Below are 19,544 nucleotides of genomic sequence, written 5' to 3'. Positions count from 1 at the left end.
TTTAGGAGTTTAATTTCCAGGCTTCAGACCTGGAGGAAGGAGCCTGAGGCTGGATGCAGAGCCCAGCAGAGGGCAGGACCTGCCCGTCAATCCCTCCCCAATCCTCTAGGGACAGTGGAAGGAGAAAGATCCTAGGGCTGTCAAATGGTTTTTAACGCCTGTGATTGGATTTTCCTGAGCTGGGGACGAGCCTGACTGTGCCCATGGGGTGGCAGTGATCACTGCACATCCAAGTCGTTGTAACCTGTGCAGCTGGAAGAGTTTATCCCAAACACAGGATAAATAACAATGAATTACGTGAGCCGATTCTCTTTTCTACAGCGTTGATATGCAGACTATCACGATCTCTGAAACACCAAAAACCAAATACGTGAATAATTTAAACTTTAATTAAAATAATGCCACCAGACTGACCGAACTTTCTTCTTGTATTGCCTTCCATGCAGCAAAAGTTTGCCTTTTTTTTTTTTTTTTTTTTTTTTTTTTTTTTTTTTTTTTTTTTTTTTTTTTTAGTTTTTCCCCAAAAAACGTAATGAGTGTCTGTGTTGTAACTCCTGCCATGCCTTCCCAGGGCAGTTTGACGTCGGCTGCGTTTCCCAATCCCTGTATTTTTGCAGCTGTGGTTCCCTCCATGACTTCATCCTTATTCTGCCCCTGAGCATCTTGCTCAGAGCACTGACGTGCTGTGACTCAAAGTGATGATATTTGATGCACGCAATCCAAAATCCAGTTCCTGGCTGTTCCCGGCTAAACAGACCTGGATCATATGGGGCCCATTTCTGACAACAGAGGGAGAACAAGGAATTTCCATAAATAATTATTAATTATGGCCTATTATTTATGCATTGCTCAAAGCATCTCTACCTTTAGCGCAGCTTCCATGTGACAGCTGTGGGGTTCCAGAACCTGATACTTCAAAATATTTGGATAACGAAGTAATTCCACTGAGTAGTTGTGGGGGGTTAGATTTGTTTCTTTTTTACTTACAGGAATTTTTTTCCCCATAAATTGCTAGAAGATTAACTGCTGGGTACTTGTGGGTGCCTGACCAAAGCGAAGAGGTGGCCAAAAGTGAGTATAGCATCGAAACAAAGCCCCTCGAGGTGCTTGGTTCTATTTATTATTAATGCTGTAGTTGTTGTTTTTTGTTTGCCTTGTTACACATACTAGTAAAGAACTGTTATTCCTATCCCCATGTCTTTGCCTTAAAGCCCCCTTAATTTTCAAAATTATAATAATTCCGAGGGAGGGAATTCTCCTTTCCTAGGGAGGCCCTGCCCTCCCTAGCAGACACCTGTCTTTTCCAAACCAAGACATTAGTTAATTAGGGAAATGATGAGTGATTCTAGGCAGACACATGATTTTAGTGAGATAAAGCCAAATAGGCGTAATCTGTCATTTAAATCCCTTTCTTTTACATTAGTGCAGGATGCCAGGTGGGACAGCTGTGCCTGCAGGGTAGGTAGTCAACCTAGATGGCGGGGAGGGATGGGGAAAGGAAAGGGAACAGGTGGGATGGGAAGGGAAGGAAAAGAAGGGAAGGCAAAGAAAAGCAAAGGAAGGGATGGGAAGGTAAAGAAGAGGAGGAAATGGAAGTGATGGGAAGGCAAAGCAAGGGATGGGAAGTGAAGGTGTGGTAAGGAAAAACAAGGGAAAGGGGAGGGATGGGAAGGCATGGCAAGGAAAGGCAAGGTAAGAGAGCGGAAAACAAGGGAAAGTAAGGCAGAAATTCTGAAATTCGGGAATAAAACTCCTAAACACCAATGCAGTATTAAGGAGCAGGCATAATTTTATTCCAGTGCTTGAGGGATAACACTGCCTTTACCTGCACGCCTGGCTCAAGTTGCTACACGTGTTTATTAGCCAGGAGATAACAATTTATCAGGGAAATGTTACATGTTCCTTGTGAGGAGGAATGGGAAGGCAAAGTAAAGAGTAAAGAGAGGCAAGGCACGACAGAGGGCAGCTGAAGCAGCCTGGGCAGGTGTCCCAACCCAATTCTGAGGACAAGATGGGAAGTTCCACCTGCCCTTGTGTTCCCCACCTCCCACACTCTCTCCTCCCAGCCAGAAGATGAGCCTGTGGTGGGCAGAAGATGCCCAGGAGGAGCAGCCAGATGCTGGAGGTCTCCTGGAGGAGCCCAAAGGCATCTTCACTCTGAATTGGGAGCCCTTGGGAATTCTCCTGGCATGAAGACAGAGTCCTCCAGCCTGCCCAGTGTCTGGGGTGGGTGACAGCAATGGCCCTCCTGACACCGGATCTCCTGAACTCCACACTCCAGACAGTTTATCCCTGACCCTCTACAGTGTGAGCCAGGGATTATCCTTGACCACTTCCTTCCAGACCCAGCACTCTTTATCGTGTTTCAGCAGCTGCTGCTGGATCCCTGCACCCTCTGGTCCCTGGGCGGTGTGCAGTGCTCATCTCCCTTGGGATGGCTTCTCCAGTGACTTCAGATGGGAGTTGCCAAGCTGTAAGCCTCAGAGCTTTTGGAAAAGCCCTGAAAAGGGAAAGTGTTGGCTTCTGGGAAAGGGCTGCACACTCAAGACAGCCCTGGCAGTGTTCAGAAAATGCTGAAACCATCCACATTAAAGCAAATGTTTACTGGGACAAAACCAACTCTTGGAGGCTGTATCCATGTCCCAGCCATGAGCTGGCTGCTGGAAGGTCCTGGACTGCAGCTGGTGATGAGCAGGGGAAAGAGAGAAGGAGCACAAGGAAGTGCTTGCAGGAATGACATGATGTGCTGAGATGCAGACACTCAATCATGCAAGCCATGATCCCACATCTGTATCCCATGGAGCATCCCCACAGCCGTGGGGAATTCTGGGAAAGCTTGGGCTGCAGGAGGGAGGCTGGCATGAGATTTTGGAGCAGGCAGCTCCACTCGTGCCTGAGCATGGGCTGCACTTTGGAATACAGGTTGCCAGGGGAACTTGTGGCTGCCCCATCCCTGGATGTGTCCATGGCCAGACTGGATGGGGCTTGGAGCAACCTGGGATAGTGCAAGGTGTCCTTTGCTGCAGGGGGTAATGCTGGATGGGCTTTCAGGTCCCTTCCAACTCCAACCATTCCAACCATTCCATGATCTCAAGCACGGGCTTCCCTTTAACTCTCACTTTCACTTTCTCACTTCCAGGTGATTTATTTCCCTATTAGTTCCTCTGCTTTTCCAGAAACCATCCGTGAGTGCAAGCCAGAGCATCCTGCTGGGACAAGCCACTAACAGCTGGATTTGGAGCAGAAGTGGACAAACCATCTGTAAGAGGTGAGGTCCAATTCCGCTCTCTGTGCTGTGCTGTGGTTTGCAGAAAGATGAGACAAGAACCTTTACACAGCCCCCAACCCTTTCAGAGGGAGGATATTTCCAGCTCACAACAATTTTTTGTGCCCTCTTGCTTTCTCACCCTGCAGGGAGAGGACACCATCCCCCAGAAGAGGCTGTCCAGAGCCCCATCCAGCCTGCCCTTGGACTCTTCCAGGGATAGGAATTCCTTCCTGCCTTTTTCATAGACCCTGTAAAAGCTGTAAACCAAAATGTCACTGTCAGCCAGCAAAGTTTGGCTTCTCCTGGGCTGGGACATGGGACTGGAGAGGATGGGAGTGTTCCCCCTCTCTCCAGAGCCTTCAGGGGAGGATGGGAGCTGACAGGTATCGACACAACACCATGAACACCACTCTGAGCCGGGGGTCTTAGGGCTGCAGCTGGAACGGGGGCTCTCTCTGCTCCCCCGGGCTCGGATTCAGCACTCCCTTGATCCAGAGCGACCCTGCCTGACTCACCCCGGAGCGAGGCTGAGCCTTTCTAAAGGAAAACTCGCATTAAACCCTGCCACGAGGCTCTGGCGACCATATGGAGCTGGGAGAGGGGTGGGGGCCAGCCCTGACCTTTATTGTAGCGAGGGCAGTGCCGCTGACCCTGTCCCTGCCCCCCGGGGTGGCTGTTCCCAGGGCACTCAGGTTATCCCACAGGGCTCCCTGCTAAATAAGACAATTAAATCCTCGAGCCAGGTTTTAGTGTTTCCCTGTGCAGCCAAGTATCTTAATCTGGGCTGTTTGGGGAATTTTTATCCCGTGGATCCCTTGGTATGCCTGGAATGTTTGCTTTTCCTACTGTGTGCGTGTGTTTGAGGCACTCCTGTAAAAACAAGAGCTTCCTGCCTGCCTTGTAAACCTTTCCTTGATTGGCAGAGTGGCCTTTGGTGATTAATCAAGGGGCACGACGGAGCTGACACCCTCCAGGAGCTCACTCCTTGCAAATCCGCAGCACGGTGGTGGGAGACCTGGGAAGGGACCCTGGGAGCTGGCTGCTCTCCAGAGCCGTGTGGTGACATCGGTTTTCGGTAAGAGCCCGGGAGAGGAAGGACCAAACGGAAATTCCAGAGAGCTAAGGAAATGCTCCAGAGGGCCGGGACTTGGGAGGCATTTTCTATTGTATCATTGGGATAAAACACGCGGCTCCGCTTGGAGGGACTCACTCCGTGGCCAAGCAAACCTTCCCACCTTGGCTGGGCTGGGAAGGGGGAGATTTATCCCAACCAAACCTTCCCACCTTGGCTGGGCTGGGAAGGGGGAGATTTATCCCAACCAAACCTTCCCACCTTGGCTGGGCTGGGAAGGGGGAGGTTCACTCCATGGATGGATAAAGATTTCTCTAGGAGATGAACACAGGATAGGAGAGACTGCAGAGAAGAACCACCTTGGTGTTGCTGGGTCTCTTCATGTTCCTGTTGGAGGCTTCCAGGTGTCACAGGCTCTGCCTGGATGTGGCAGAGGGGTTCCAAGTTAGCTCTAACCCCTGGAACATCAAAAACAGCTCCAGCATCTTGGCCAAAGGGCTCTAATTTGTCCCAACTTGCACATTTACTGCTGTTCCGACCCTGAGCTTGCCTGGATCTGGCTGTGGGATCCTGAACTGATATTGAGTTGTACGGGCCACACGTGGGCTTGTACCCATGTCCCCATGATCCCAGAAGGGTCTCAGCTTGGGAAAAAAGCTGGCTGCAGGCTGCCAACTCTAGGGCCAGCCCCAAACTCATTGCTGTGAGCAAGTGGCCCTTCAGCGTGGGAGCCTGGTGGAAACTTGCCATGGCAGAGGTCAGTACTCTGCATTTTAGAGGGAATTGTGAGATTTAGCAGGATTTTTTTTTTTTGGTTTTTTTTTTTTTTTTTTTTTTTTTTTTTTTTTTTTACAATGAGGGTGTTAAAATACTGGCATGGGTTGTCCAGAGAAGCTGTGGCTGCCCCATCCTTAGAAGCGTTCCAGGCCAGGCTGGACAGGGTTTGGAGCAGCCTGGGACAGTGGAATGTGTCCCTGCTCATGGCAGAGAATTGGATTAGGTGGCCCTCAGAGTTCCCTTCCAACCCAAACGATTCTGTGATTTTCAACTTCTGGTCTTCCCACCTTTTTCCTTGGCTTTTGCCCACTGCTAGAGGCAGGATCTGTGCTGTGTGCCAGGACAGGGCCAGGATGAGGAGCTCCAGGAACAGAGCACTGTGAGCAGGAAGCCAAGGAGGGTCTGTGTGTCTGTCCCAGCTGAGCCGTGGGAGGAGAGACGGGTGGGAAGGAGCAGAGGAGCACTCAGGACACACAAGGAGCACTCAGGACGCACGTGCTGGCTGCTCCCTGGATAATAGAAAGATGATCTTTAAGGCTGCTTCCAACCCAAGGCATTCTGTGATTCTGTGAAAGAGCATTTCAGCCACTCATGGCAGTGAGAGTGTGGGCAGAGACCTCCAGCCTCTTGAGGCCCTGCCTGTTTATCCTGCTGACATCAGAGTTGCTGGTGATGGGTCCCCCTGGAGCCCATCTCTCCACACCTGCCAGTTCATCCCTGCTCCATCTTTCCCAGGCAGTGCTGGGTTTGGAGGTGCAGCTCCACCCTCCACCATAACACCATCTGTGCTCCCTCCATGCACCTGCTTGGAGGATGCTCTTTGCTGTCCTCTCTCCACACTTGTCCCGAGGCCACTCCAGCCTCTCTCCCAGCAATCATCAACAGCAGCTCAAAAATGCATAGCAAGAGGGTCAGGGGTGTTTTCCAGGCTTTCTGTGTCCCCAGGCAATGAGACCCTTAGCCATCCCACCCTGTTAGCTGTGACCATCCTGGTGACAACCTCACTGCTATGGTGCCAGGGGATGTTCAGTGCCATCAAAGCCACCTCCATGTCTGGCACGTTGTTCCCTTGTGTTCTCACCACCACACAGCTCCCAGCACGGCTTCAGTGTTTGGGTGCAGCTGCCAATGATCCCAGAGGTGCCACAGAGCTGCTCTGTCCTGCCCTGTCCCACTCTGTCCTGCTCTGTGTGGCCTCCCGGCCATCTCTAATTCATTACCACAGAGTGCCTGGAAGGCCCCAGCACTGGTAGGTGCCCAAGGGAGCAGGCAGCACCCAGGTGAAGCAGCAAGACAGTGACAATTCCTGCTGCCTTTGGGATGCTAGCATGAAGAACAACCCTGGGCCAATGCCATCTTTCCCCTTTCTTGTTTCACTAAGCCTCTCCCCTGCACTGGAGACGACCTGCCTTTAAAATGTCATCACTGGGCACTGGAGTGATAGCCCTTTTCTCTCTCCTCAACATCTCCTCAGCCAGGACTGCTCTTCCAGCATGGATAGTTCTCACTTACTCTGTGTTTGGGAACACGAGACTGAGCTGATTTTGCCCTGGCAGCATCCTTGTCACATTTTCCTCATAGCCAGGAAGATGTGAAATTCCTTAGGGATCCAGATGTGTTTGCTTATCTTCATCCCTGCAGAGCAATGGGGACGAGGGTGTCTGGGTCCCCCTGCCCCCCTGGGTTCTGCCTCCTCCTTTTGCAAGTGCAGGCTCCAAACTGGGCTGCAGATCCCCCACATGGCCCTGGGAAGGGGCCACAGGCCCATCCATCCACCTGGATGTGCTCCAGGGTCAAGTGGGCAAATGTGCTCAGTGAGGAAGGGCTGCAGGTGGCTACCTGCTTGTGACACTTGCCCACCGTCTCTGTGTCACCCCTCTGATGTTCTGGACTCCAACACATCCCCACTGAGCTCTGGGACACAGGGTGGAGCCTCCCTTCTCCCAGAGCCATGGGGGGTGCCTTGCCAGGTGGGCAGGAAATCACACCCAGCACTCTGAATTTCTCAGGAAAAAGAGAAAATTCCTCAAAGGTGCCAAAACAACAGTGAGAGGCTTTGCTATGGAAATGTGGAGCTGTGTTCCTTGGGGCTGGTGGCTCCACCTTTGTCCCTGCTGGCATCTCCCTGGACTGGATGTCACTGGTGCTGGCAGGCCAGGAACTAGCCCCTTGCAGGAAACAGGGAAATAAAGGAAAGCAGAAAAGAACAATTTAACATCCAGGAATGGAAATGACTCAGGGAGATTAAAATGCAAGGAAGACAAGAAAGAGGAGGGTCTTGGCCCCGTTTCCAGCCACATTTTTCCCCTCTCAAAACTCCTAAGAAGGGGCTTTGTGAAAGTACCTGTGGCATCACCTCCCTGAGTGTTTGACTGATGGAGAACTCTGGCAGGAGTTCCTGGGAGTGGGGCTGTGCCCTGGGTTATCCAAGTGACAGATATGGAATCTATAGATCAGCTATAGAAGAGGAGAGAACCTAGGAGAAAGTGGGAGGGAGGGGAGCAGGAGCACTCCAACTTTCTGTGACCCCTACCTGGGGCAGATCCAGCATCCCCCTGAAAAAAGGGGAATTCCAGGGGTCTGGCTCTGGGACAGACACCTGAGGCATAGAGGAGCTGGCTGTCCCCAGAGCAACGGGACAGGTGGGAATAGTGCTGGATTCATGTCTTGGGGATGGCTGCCCATGGGAATGTCCCTATATCAGCCTCTTTCAGATGGGATCAGTCTTGGCCTCCTCATTGCTCCAACTGTGTCCCCACCAAGATTAATGGGGTTTTTCCCTGGGTGGAAAGGGAATCTTTCCATTCTTTCTTCCACTGAGGAAGAGCTGTATCAGTTGTCAGCTCACAAAGCAGGAACAGGAGTGAGGGGATTTGGCACAACCAGGAGCATCCCAATCCCAGTTATGTCCTCCCCAGTCACATCGAGGCATGTTCCCTGTTGGGGTTTGAGAACAGAATGCACTCTCTTGCACGGCAGCACCCCAGGCCACAGATTCCCAAGGTGGGGGGGCAGAGATCAGACCTGGGACACCTCAAAATGCAGATTTCAGAGAAAGGACAGGGAAGACTAGTTGGAAGACTGGCAGCTTGAGGGGGTATCTCCAGGAGAACAGGATCTCTCTGGCTGGGATGGTGGGAGCAGGGGAAGGGCTGGGGTGGTGCCTTGGCTCCCTGCCATGGGGATGCAGTTCCCTTTGGGGGCAGCCTGGGGAATCCTGGCACTAGGAAACAGCATTTGTGTGATTCCTTGAACTCCAACTCTCCTCACCTGGTCGCACTTTTGAATCCTGAGTTTGGGGCAGGAGCAGGTACCTGGAGGAAGCTTTATGAGGAAGATTACCATGGAGAAGTTTGAGGGGTTTAGCATGGTCATGGGGCACTGCCACTGGGGCTCAGTGGTCACAGGATGCTGTCACCACTGTCACCAGCACCCAGGGAGATGTGCTGAGGCTGCAAACCCCCTTTCCATCGCAGGCACCTTCCTCTGCCCACAATGCCCCAGTTTTCCAGGCTCAGCACGGCTGAGGGCTGAGGCATTTTGGGAGCCTGAAGACAGCCGAGGTGATCTCATCCCACGAGTATTTTCTTGGCTCAGTCTCCTCGCTCCAACGCCTCGGCGATAAGGCTGGGCTGAGGTCAGTGGGAGGGACTGGCATTGTGGAGCTGTGTGTCACCCCACCGAGCCTGGGACACGGCACCTGTGCTTTCCTGGCTCCCCAAGCCAGATCTCCGAGCCCCTGCTCCATCAGCCAGGATGCTCCACCCGGGCAGAGGGTCTGTGCAGGCAGCCAAAGGTGCCCTCACCACTTCCCACTGGTCCAGCTGCTAGTTCACCTTCTCCTGGGGAAAACAAAAAGGTTGTGGCTTTTCTTACCTCCAGTATTAGAAAGAACGAGAGGAAACACTTCAGATCACTTTCCAAAGGGGTGTTATCAGCCCAGAGGGGTTCCTTGCTGCCAGAAATAGAGCAGTGTTAAGATAGGGAGGGAAGCAGGATGACACAGGCATAGATAAGGCCGGGGGGGATGAGCCAGGAGGGGAACCCTGGCTGCTGGGCGAGCTGGGCTGGCTCCCTTGGAGCTCGGGCGGGAGCCCCAACCACCTGGGAAGGAGCAGGGCAGGGAAACAGCCGGGTCATTTCAGAGATGCTGCTGCTGAGCTTGGTATATTGGAGTGGTGCGTTATCCATCCATCCATCCATCCATCCATCCATCCATCCATCCATCCATCCATCCCTCTGTTCCATATAACCACAGACTGGTTCAGGTAAAAAAGGACCTTTAAAGCTCATGTTGTTCCACCCTCTGCCTGAGGCAGAGATATCTTCCACTAGACCAAGGCTGCTCCAAGCTCTGTCCAACCCATCCTGTCCATCCATCCATCCATCCATCTATCCCTCCATCCTGCCCTGTGGTGCTGGGCCTGGGCCAGTGTTTCCAGACTCTGTATGTGCCCAGGAACACAGGGACAAGTGTTGTGCTCTCATCTCCTCCCCACACAAAACTAGGCTCTCACTGAGGCTTCAGGGTCAGTGCCAATTCCCACATTTCAACTTTCATCCGTGAGGATTTGACTTGTCACTGGAAAAACTGAGCTGAAAAACCTGTTTCCTGAGCTTCCAGGTGCTCCTCTTCCTCCAAGCACTGAGTCCATCTCTGCATTTTCTTTCCATGCTTTCCTGCCTTTGAGTCTGATACCTGCTACATGCTGGAGACTTTTTTTCCCCATTTTTTGGGAGATAACCCAGAGGCAGTGAGGTGTGCCTGCAGCCCTGTGCCTGCTATTACACCAGGGTGATACCAGAATGTGATGGAACAGACAAACAAGGAGAGGAGGCTGGAGACTCCCCATGTCCCCCTCCCCAGTTCAGCCTCCCGGCTCTGTGCCAGTCAGAAGATGCCGAGTTCCCTCAAAAGAATGGGAGCTTAATGTCCCGGAGCTAATAAGCAATTTTCCCCTGCACCTGCCTCCCCCCGCCACCTCCCCTCCAGCCATCTGCCATCTCGGGGCCTCTGGACTCTGCACTGACTGCCTGGGGCTGAGACAGGGCTGGTGTTTCACTGCTTTGGGTTAGGGATCAGTGTCCCCCCCAAGATGAGCTTTGAATGGGGAGTTTGGCTCCTGATGGCTTTCTCCATCCCTGTGTACCCCCAGGGAGGTGGGTGGCAGAGCCCAAAGGGGGCAACTGAGGCTGGGAGAGCAGCAGGGAACACCCAAAGGTGCCAAGCCAGACAGGAGCTGCAGGAATTACTGCATCCACAGGGAGCTGGCACCCCCAGCCAGAGGGGTGTGAGGGGGAATGTGAAAGAGGGGCTGTGAGAAAGGGGATGTGAGGATGGAGGACACAAGGAGGTGATGCAAGAGGGAGGAATGAAAGGAGAGGGATGTGAAGAGGGGATGCAGGGAGGGGGAAGGTGAGGAGGGGGGATGCGAGGTGGGAGATGCAAGAAGTGAGATGTGAAATACGAAGAGGGAGACATAAGGAGGGGGATGTGAGGAGGGAGACACGAGGAGGAATGTGAGATGCGGAATGAGAGGATAGGGGTGTGGGGGGGATGTGAGGAGGGGGATGTGAGAAGAGGGACACGAGGAAGGGGAATGAGAGGAGGGACGATGAATACGAGGCAGAAGGATGCGAAGAAGGGGAATGTAAGGAGGGGGATGCGAGAAGGGGGGCCCGCGGGGGCAGAGCAGATGGGGCCGGCAGGCTCGGGGTTGTCCCGGCCCCGCAGACAAAGGCTGGGGCAGATTTACGGCCCGGGACAGCTGGCGTGCAGAGCCACCCCCCTGCCCGCAGCTGCCGCTCCCGCTCCCGGCCGCGCTCCTGCGCCGGCGGCGGCCCCGGGGCGGAGCGGGGCGGGACCGGCCCCACATTCCGGGCATAGCAAAGCCCGGCCCGGCCCCCGCGGCCCCGGGACGCTCAGAGCCGCCGCAGCACCGCTCCGCTCCGCCATGCCCCGGTGAGTTCCGCCGCCGGGACCCACGACCGGCACCGAGAGCCTTCGATACCGGGAACTCCCCAGCACCAGGACCCCCCCGACCGGCACCGGGACCCTCCAGCACCGGGAAGCCCCCGGTACTGGTCCCCCCCCCCCCCCCCCCCCCCCCCCCCGCCCCGACACAGGGAACCCCCTAGCATCGGGACGCCCCCGATAAGGGATCAGGACCCCAGACCGGCACTGGGAACTCCTGGACCGGCACCGAGACCCCCCCGGCACGGGGATGCCCCTTGGAGAAAGCTCAGCCCCCCGGCACCCGGAACACCCCGCAGGGATCGGGACCTCCCTTGGCACCGGGACCCACCCGGACCAGCAACCCCGGGCCCGGGACCCCCCTGGACCGCCATCCTCCCGGCCGGGACTGGGACACCCCCCTGGGACTGGGACTCTTCGACCGGGATCGAACCCCCCCCCGGCCCAGGGAAGTCCCCAGCCGGGACTGGGATCCCTCCACGAGAAAAAGACGCCCCCCAGAACCGGGACCTTTCTCCCCGGGACCGGGACTCGCCCCTCTCGGCACCTGGACCCTTCCGGGAAAAAGACCCTCTCCCATGCCGGATCCACCCCCAGGGACTGGGAACCCTCCTAGCACCCTCCCAGCAGGGGCCGGAACATCCCGACGGCATCTAGAGCCCCTCCCGGAAAAATCCCAGGACCCTCACCGGGACTGGGACACTTCTGCAAGTCCAGGAGCTCCATGTCCGTGTCCGGGGATGATGAGTCCTATCCGTCCCCGGCAGCTGTATGCCTGCTCCCGTGGGGCCGCTTCATCCCCCATTCCCGGGCAGGTGCCGGAGCCGGGTCCATGGGGCGCCGGCTCCGGAGCCAACCCCAGCTCCCAGCCCCGGCCGCGGGTGCGCTGAGAGTACCGGGGCTCGGCCACCTCACTGCGGAGGCTGCTCCGCCACGGGCTCCCACCCCTCCGGCACGTCCCGGCCGCATTCCTGGCAAACAATCCCGTGTCCATCACGATCCGCGCTGTCCTGCCCCGACTGCTTCCCAACCATCCCGCTTTTTCCTCTTGCAGGTGTCTCGGCGTGGCCACTTGCTGTTGAGTCCCCCGGGACGCCCTTTCTCGGGTGGAAACGTGGCTCTGCCGCCGGCACGGACGGACATGAGGACGGCGGAGGACTCCAACGGGACGGTGCTGCACCGCCTGATCCAGGAGCAGCTGCGCTATGGGAACCTCACGGAGAACCGCACTCTGCTGGCCATCCAGCAGCAGGCCCTGCGCGGCGGCGGCGCCGGGAGCCCCCGCTCCTCCCTGGAGAGCCTGAGCCCCGAGGAGAGCCAGATGGTGCAGCAATCCACGCGGCAGGAGCCGCAGGGCCAGGAGCATCACTCCGACCACGTCTACTTGGAGAACAGCGTCTATCAGCTCTGCCCGCCCAAGGGTGAGGAGCTCCCCACCTACGAGGAGGCCAAGGCGCATTCCCAGCTCTTGGCCTCGCAGCGGGGAGCGGCGGGGATCCGGGCCGAGAACGCCCCGCGAGGGGCCGAGAACGGGGCCCGGCACCCCGACGAGGGGCTCAAGGACCTGAAGCACGGCCACGTGCGGTCGCTGAGCGAGCGGCTGATGCGGATGTCTCTGGAGCGGAACGGGGCCAAGGCGCAGAGCCCCATCAGCGCTTCCCACAGCTTCCCGCAGCTCTCCCGCCAGCTCGTCCCCCTGCGCGGGCAGCACCCCGAGGGCACGGAGCCGCGGGGACCGCCCCCGGAGTATCCCTACGTCATCCCGTCCCAGGACGCTTACCTGGCTGAACCCCGACCCTGCTCCCGGGAAGATGCTGGATTTCAGCATCCTGAGATCAGGTAAATTGTGGCTCCCGGGCTCTGCTTTTGGATGCCTCCCAGGAATGTCCAGGACTGATGCTTGGAACTTGCAAGATGTGAAGGGCAGTGGGGGCCCAGAGCAGCTGCTCCTGTCCGCACTGGCTCAGGCCGTGGGGGTCTGCTGGGAATCCACCACTCTGCTCCTCTCCCCAATTCCCCCAGCATGGCTGGGCTTTTCCAACCAGTGATGAAAATCCCATTCCCACAGACCCTGTTCCCTCCCCATGCAGCAGGAGGAATCTGGGGGTAACTTGGGGGATAATCTAGGAGCTGGAAGCAGCCCAGGAAACAGCTAAATGTGGAATAGATATGGGGCAGGGTGGAAGACAAATATGCTCCCTGCTCCACGGAAACCTATCCCATGGTCCTGAGCTGGGAATGTCCATGTAACTTGGAATTACTGTTGAGCAGAGCCTGGGCTGGTGCCAAGTGGTTTGTGGCCCTTTGGCAGCTCAACACCTCTGGCGAAGCCCCAGGCTGACGTGAGATGGACATCTGGGGGTCCAGGAATTTGCAAACAACCTCTTCCAGTGTGGAAAATGATGGGAAGAAGAGAATTGGTGGCTCAATGGGAGGACACACTGCTCCCAGCCCTGCTGATCTATCCAGGCAGAGAGCGATAGCATTTCCAGCAGGAAAACCTTCTCCTTCCAGGGAACAAAGAGGGGAAGGGGAGCTGCGAGGAAGATGTATTTATTCTTCCTTGCTCCTATATCATCCCGCAGGAATGCAGGCCCTTGGCGGGCAGCCCGCGGGGGAACGCAATGGGGCCGGGCCGTGCACAGCCACCCTGCTCAGGGTATTCCAGGAGGGATGTTGGGCTGGGATGCTGGAGCAGTGGCACAAGGGACAGCCAGGCCAGTCTGGTTCCTCTGAATATAAAAAGGACATATCCATAGTTTGGCATTGAGGACCTATGTCAGAAGCCCTTGCTTTGCCCAGAAAATAAAGAAAATGCTGACTTCCAAGGTGCGTCCTATGTTAGGCTGCCTGCAGCATTCCCAGAAAGAGAAGGGCCTGGGGGGTTTGGAACCCATCCAGATTCACTGTCCAGGTCCTTGAGGGGTCAGGCCAAGGCACCCCTGCAAGATGGGAATTGTGGTTAGAGAGCAAGCGCTTCCCAGTTCTAAAAAGCAGGATAGGCCACTTCCACCTCCTTTGAGGTGACTTGGAGACAGCAGCACGTGCTTAATGGGGTGCTGGAGCTGCAGCCAGCTTTCCCACCCTGCCAAACCCTGACAGGCTGTCCTCACTCCCTGCAGGGTGCTGCCCACCCCGGTGCCGGCCGCGTTCCTGCCGCTGTGTCCGGGCACGCTGGGTCCGGCTGGCGTGGAGGCCCTGGTCAGCGCCCAGGCGGTGTCAGCCAGCAGCCGCCTGGCCCGGGCAGACGCCGTCCTGCGGGAGAATGAGAGGCTCCAGCGGGAGAGCGAGAAGCTGCGGCGGGAGCTGGAGAGCTGTGCTGAGAAGGCCAGCCGCATCCAGAAGGTGAGGGAATGAATGGTGGCAGCCCCGTGTCCCCCCCCTGCCCAGGGGGATGCTCGACCAGCTGCTGTGAAAATTCACCCTCTTTAGTGATTTAATCCTTTCTCCTCCTCTCTCTGGCGGCTTGTTCCCCTTGGAGCAGCTGCAGCACGGCAGCCGGGATTGGGGAGAAGGAGCCCATTCTCCTGTGGCCCCCATCCCGGCCACCACAGAAAGCCCTTTGTGTGGCCATGTACAAGGGTTGGCTGTTCCCCGTGGCCAGGCTATGGCAGAGCCAAAATCTGCGGAGAGACTCTTCCATAAGAAAAAAGACTGAAAAAATCAGTTTCCTCCCCCAAAATGTGTGCTAGGGGTCAAGTTGGGGTGCACTGAGCTCCTCTTGCAGCTCAGGTTGGGCTGAGCACCCCGGCTGGCCTTTGGCCAGCATCTTCCCTTCCCTTCCCTTCCCTTCCCTTCCCTTCCCTTCCCTTCCCTTCCCTTCCCTTCCCTTCCCTTCCCTTCCCTTCCCTTCCCTTCCCTTCCCTTCCCTTCCCTTCCCTTCCCTTCCCTTCCCTTCCCTTCCCTTCCCTTCCCTTCCCTTCCCTTCCCTTCCCTTCCCTTCCCTTCCCTTCCCTTCCCTTCCCTTCCCTTCCCTTCCCTTCCCTCATTCCATGAATATCTAACCCTGGCCTGTCCCTTCCTCCACCCCAGCTGGAGAGCGAGATCCAGCGCATCTCAGAGGATTATGAAAACCTTGTCAAGGCATCTTCCAAGCGGGAAGCCTTGGAGAAAGCCATGAGGAGCAAGAGAGATTGTGAGATGCGACGGCTCCAGGACTTCAACCAGGACCTGAAAGGTGAGGGACCCTCTGTGTCCCCATCCCTGTGGGTGCTCAGTGTCCCTCAGCTGTTTCCATGGGAAACCAGGCTTTTCCCACTTCCTCCAGCTCAAATCTTGTATTTAAATCTTAATTTGCTTTGATTATTTTGGACCAGAGCGGTTGGAATCAGCGAACAAGCAGCTGGCCAGCAAGACCCAGGAAAACCAGGAGAGCAACCAGGGCAGCGTGGCCAAACTCCTGGCACAGAGTAAGTCCCGGGGGACACCCATCCTTGCCTGGCTCCCCGTGGCATCTGCGAGCAGGGCTCTGCTGGAGGAGGAGGCGGGTGTCGGGCGGAGCTCTCGCCCTTCCCCAGGGAGGATGGAGCAGCTCTTGGCGCTGGACTCGAGCCATTAATCCCGGCGGCCGGCCGGCGGCGTGACCCGCATTCCCCACATTCCTGCCGCAGCGCCGGCTCTTCCAGCACCAAGCCCGCACTCCCGCCCCACGCCAGCCCGGCCGTTCTCTCCCTCCTCCCTCCTGCACTTCGCAGCCATGCCAGCCTGAACTTTTTTTGGGGGAAAATGTACTTCAATTTTAGCAGAGAGACATGCTGTTGGTCAGGAAGAATTGTATCTGCTTCCCTAAGGTGTCTGGATTCACACTAGGGAGGTTTCACCCTTCCTGAGCAAAAATTTACCCTGGAATGTGGCACGTGGAGGCTTTTGGCCATCTGCCCAGGTGGCTGGAATGCCACTGACCACCATTTGATAGAAGATCTGGAGGAAGGGGTGGCATGGCCAGATGTCGGGAAGCAAAGAATTCCCACTGGGCTTCATGGGCCAGCCTTGGGGAAGCCAAACGTCTGAGATTTGCGGGATTCCCTTGCAGGCTACGAGCACCAGCAGGAGAAGGAGAAGCTGGAGCGGGAGGTGTCCCTGCTGCGCAGCGCCAACGAGGACCAGCGGCGGCGGGCAGAGCTGCTGGAGCAGGCGCTGGGCAGCGCCCAGGCGCGGGCGGCCAAGGCAGAGGCCGAGCTCCGGAAGAAACGAGCCTACGTGGAGAAGGTGGAGCGGCTGCAGGCAGCCCTGGGGCAGCTCCAGGCCGCCTGTGAGAAGCGAGAGCAGCTGGAGCTGCGGCTCCGCACCCGCCTGGAGCAGGAGCTGAAGATGCTGCGGGCTCAGCAGGTGGGTGCTGGCGAGCCACGGTGGCTCTAGGGAGGCACGGTGGGTGCTGCATCCTCCCAGCACCTCCTCATCCTCACTGCGGCTTTGTTTTGGCCGCTGCAGAGGCAGGCGGGCACCGCGAGTGGGGGGACGCCGGAGCTGAGCGCCCACACACTGTCGGAGCAGCTGAGGGAGAGGGAGGAGAAGATCCTGGCACTGGAGGCCGACATGACCAAGTGGGAGCAGAAGTACCTGGAGGAGTGCACCATGCGCCAGTTTGCCATGGATGCTGCGGCCACGGCAGCCGCCCAGCGCGACACCACCCTCATCAGCCACTCCCCACGGCACTCCCCCAACAGCAGCTTCAACGAGGACCTTCTCCTGGCCAGCCACAAACACCAGGAGATGGAGAACAGGTAAGTCCCACCTTGCCAGAGGCATTTGGTGCCCACCAAACTTTTTCTGGGTCTGGTTAGGTGGTGGCTGGATCCTCCTCTCCCCATCCAGCTCCTCTTCCAGCTTCTGCCTTTCCTCCTCTCCAGGTTAAAAGCCCTTCATGCCCAAATCCTGGAGAAGGATGCTGTCATTAAGGTCCTGCAGCAGCGCTCGCGGAGGGACCCCAGCAAAGCCCTTCAGGGCTCCCTGCGGCCGGCCAAATCCGTGCCCTCTATCTTCGCTGCCTCCGCTGCCCCAAGCTGGCCAGGGGCTGGCCAGAGTGACCGGTCATCTGAGGGCAGCTCCCATGGCAGCACAGGTAAATAGGGACACCTGCCCATTCCCTACCTTCACTTGGCGGTGGGGACCTGCTTGCAGTTTTTTCCCTGTGGTTTTGGAGATAGAGAGTGTGGGGAGGGGTGATTCCTCCAGGACCAGCCAGCAATCACAGAATCCCAGAATGGTTTGGGTTAGAAAGGACCTTTAAGCTCATCTTGTTCCACCCTTTGCCCCATGGGCAGGGACACATTCAACTAGACCAGGTTGCTTCAAGTCCCATCCACCCTGGCCTTGAAAACTTGAATCCCTTGCATTGAATCCCTAACAGAGTCTCCTCCAACAGGCAAAGCCACCGCTGAAGGGACAGCAGTGTCCACTGCCCTTCCCTTGCCATCCCACTCAAAGCACGGCAGCAAGGACGGCAGCACGCAGACGGATGGAGCGGCCGGGAGCAGCGGGCAGGGCGAGGGCGCCGGAGTGCTGGGTGAGCCCCCTTGGATGGCATGGGGCAGGGAGTTGGGATGCTCCAGCCCCCATGTGTGCTTAGTATCCCTGGGGACAGGTTTTATACAAGCATCAGCAATTTTTTAAAGGCCTATTTAAGGCCCCAGTTGAATTGGGTTGGTTCAAATCCCTGCAAAATCCCTGTAAACCAATCCCTTCTTTCTCTGCAGAGAGTTCAGCCACTGCCAGAGCCCCGGACCTGTCTGACATGGTGGAGATCCTGATTTAAGGCCACTCAGGGCTGTACGGTGGCCCCTCCGCCCTTCCTGCCAGCATGTCGGGATGGAGAAGCATCTGGGAAGGAGGGACCGAGCCAGGAGCTCAGCAGTGTCCCCTCAGCCGGTCTCGGCAGTGACTCTGGGGTGTGGGAGGGTCACTGTCCCCCCCCCCCACCGGTGCCCACGTGGGTCCCCGGCTGCGCAGGGCACGCTGGAGCCCGGAGACCCCATGGTGGTGACTTCATGCCCATCCTGGCTCCATCCCAGCTCCATCCCCATCCCAGCTCCCACCTCTGGGTCTTGGCCGTCTGCACCCATCCAGGTGCTTGGCTTCTGACTGGAAAATCCCTCTCTGATGGCCCGAACTGTGCCCACAAGCTGAAGTCCCTGCGTGAGGACAGAGCTGGGAGGGATCTTCTGTGGGTCCCATCGACCACCTGGATCCAGATGGCTGAGCCAAGCCCTGGGAGCATCAAACTTCCACCACCTGCATCCTGCCCCTGGGTTTTTATTACGGGCTTTGTGATGGGGTGACAGTGAAACAAAAATGACAATGGAGGGGATGAAAGGTGGAGGTGAAAGGCTCCGAGGATGCCAATGGAAGTGGCGGGATGCGCTGCCCTTCTCCTGGCTGCATCCCCTGGCTACTGGCAGCTGGCTTCTGCCATAGCCAGCGCTGACATCCCCCACCTCAGAGCTTCAGATCCTTGCCCTCTGTGTAAATATATATATTTTTCTTTATTTCTTTCCCTTTTCAACGTGTGCATTTGCTGGCCAACTGCATTTTTTATTTTTCTCTCCCCAGACACGTAAAAAATGCGTTTGGTTGTTGTGCATTGTTTACAAAATGGAAAAGAAACAAAAAATTATGAAAGAGGAAAAAAACCCCCAAACCCCATGACTTAATATATTTTGTATTAATATTGGTATTTCTTTTTAAGTATTTTTTTCGTGCTGTGAACTTTTTTCCTGCCAAAGACGACAAGTTCTCGTTTGTGCATTTTAAGTTATCTTTAAGTATTTAAACATAAACCTGGCTGTTTCGTTACGCCGCCCTATACCGAGATTGCTGTAGCATTCCACTTGGTATAACAATATTTTAATAAAAAAACCCAAATATTGATCCATGGATTCTCTTTTTTTCCATGCAAGGTGGAGAGATGGAGGTGCCGCCAGGGGAAGACAGTCTGGGGGTGTTCACCCCCTGGTTCATATGTCCTTCCCAGCTCCCCAGGGCAGAGATTTGGGGTGCAAACCATGGCAGAGGGGAAAAATGCTCAAGAGCATTTCTGCATTCCCCAAAATCCTGTTGGGGTCCCATTCCCCTCACCTTCATGGGGGAAAAGGATGGACTTGCCCAAAAGTCTTGATCCAGTTTCCTTCCTGCTCTGGCATCCCTGCATCCCTGTGTCTTTGGTTTCTGCATCCTTGTGACCCTTGCACCCAGCTGTCCTTGATCCCTGCATCCCATAACTGCATCCTGATGTGATCCTCCTCTTCTTCCTGACAAAACCCCTTCCTGCCCTCCTAAGCCCCTGCCACAGAGATTCCCTGATGCCTTCCAGCATGGATGAACCTGGTTCCCAAGCTTTCCCTAGCTTTTTCAGCCACCTCCAAGCCCTTCTCACTCTGCCTGGCTCCTTGATCTTCCAGAAGACCAGAAGTTTTCTAGGTGTTGGACTTTTCTTCTCTGATAACTGTGGTGTTAAT

At 56.2% G+C, this 19,544-nt stretch overlaps 1 protein-coding gene across 2 annotated transcripts; it reads left to right on the top strand.

The window, feature by feature from the left end:
- The first annotated feature begins 11,029 nt into the window (after positions 1 to 11,029).
- AMOTL2 (angiomotin like 2) lies at positions 11,030 to 18,957 on the top strand. Of its 2 annotated transcripts, none has more exons than XM_066326145.1 (10): positions 11,030 to 11,079; positions 12,146 to 12,930; positions 14,214 to 14,436; positions 15,124 to 15,268; positions 15,408 to 15,500; positions 16,124 to 16,419; positions 16,522 to 16,814; positions 16,941 to 17,152; positions 17,456 to 17,596; positions 17,787 to 18,957. In XM_066326145.1, exons 2-10 carry the CDS (start codon positions 12,233 to 12,235, stop codon positions 17,843 to 17,845), a joined length of 2,160 nt encoding a protein of 719 aa, XP_066182242.1. In that variant the 5' UTR covers positions 11,030 to 11,079; positions 12,146 to 12,232; the 3' UTR covers positions 17,846 to 18,957. The 2 variants fall into 2 exon arrangements, with proteins under 2 accessions (XP_066182242.1, XP_066182241.1); XM_066326144.1 differs by having other exon boundaries at positions 17,441 to 17,596.
- Positions 18,958 to 19,544: the final 587 nt, after the last annotated feature.

The sequence above is a fragment of the Sylvia atricapilla genome, chromosome 10 (genome assembly GCF_009819655.1).
Source record: "Sylvia atricapilla isolate bSylAtr1 chromosome 10, bSylAtr1.pri, whole genome shotgun sequence".
Lineage (NCBI taxonomy): Eukaryota > Metazoa > Chordata > Aves > Passeriformes > Sylviidae > Sylvia > Sylvia atricapilla.
Note: the sequence above shows the minus strand (reverse complement) of the source record. Positions and strands in the feature narration are given on the sequence as shown.

Coding starts and splice junctions, on each gene's coding strand:
- AMOTL2 (XM_066326144.1), top strand. CDS start 12,233: ATGAGGACGGCGGAGGACTCCAACGGGACGGTGCTGCACCGCCTGATC. Junction 12,931..14,213: donor TTTCAGCATCCTGAGATCAG/GTAAATTGTGGC, acceptor CACTCCCTGCAG/GGTGCTGCCCACCCCGGTGC. Junction 16,420..16,521: donor AGATGCTGCGGGCTCAGCAG/GTGGGTGCTGGC, acceptor TGGCCGCTGCAG/AGGCAGGCGGGCACCGCGAG.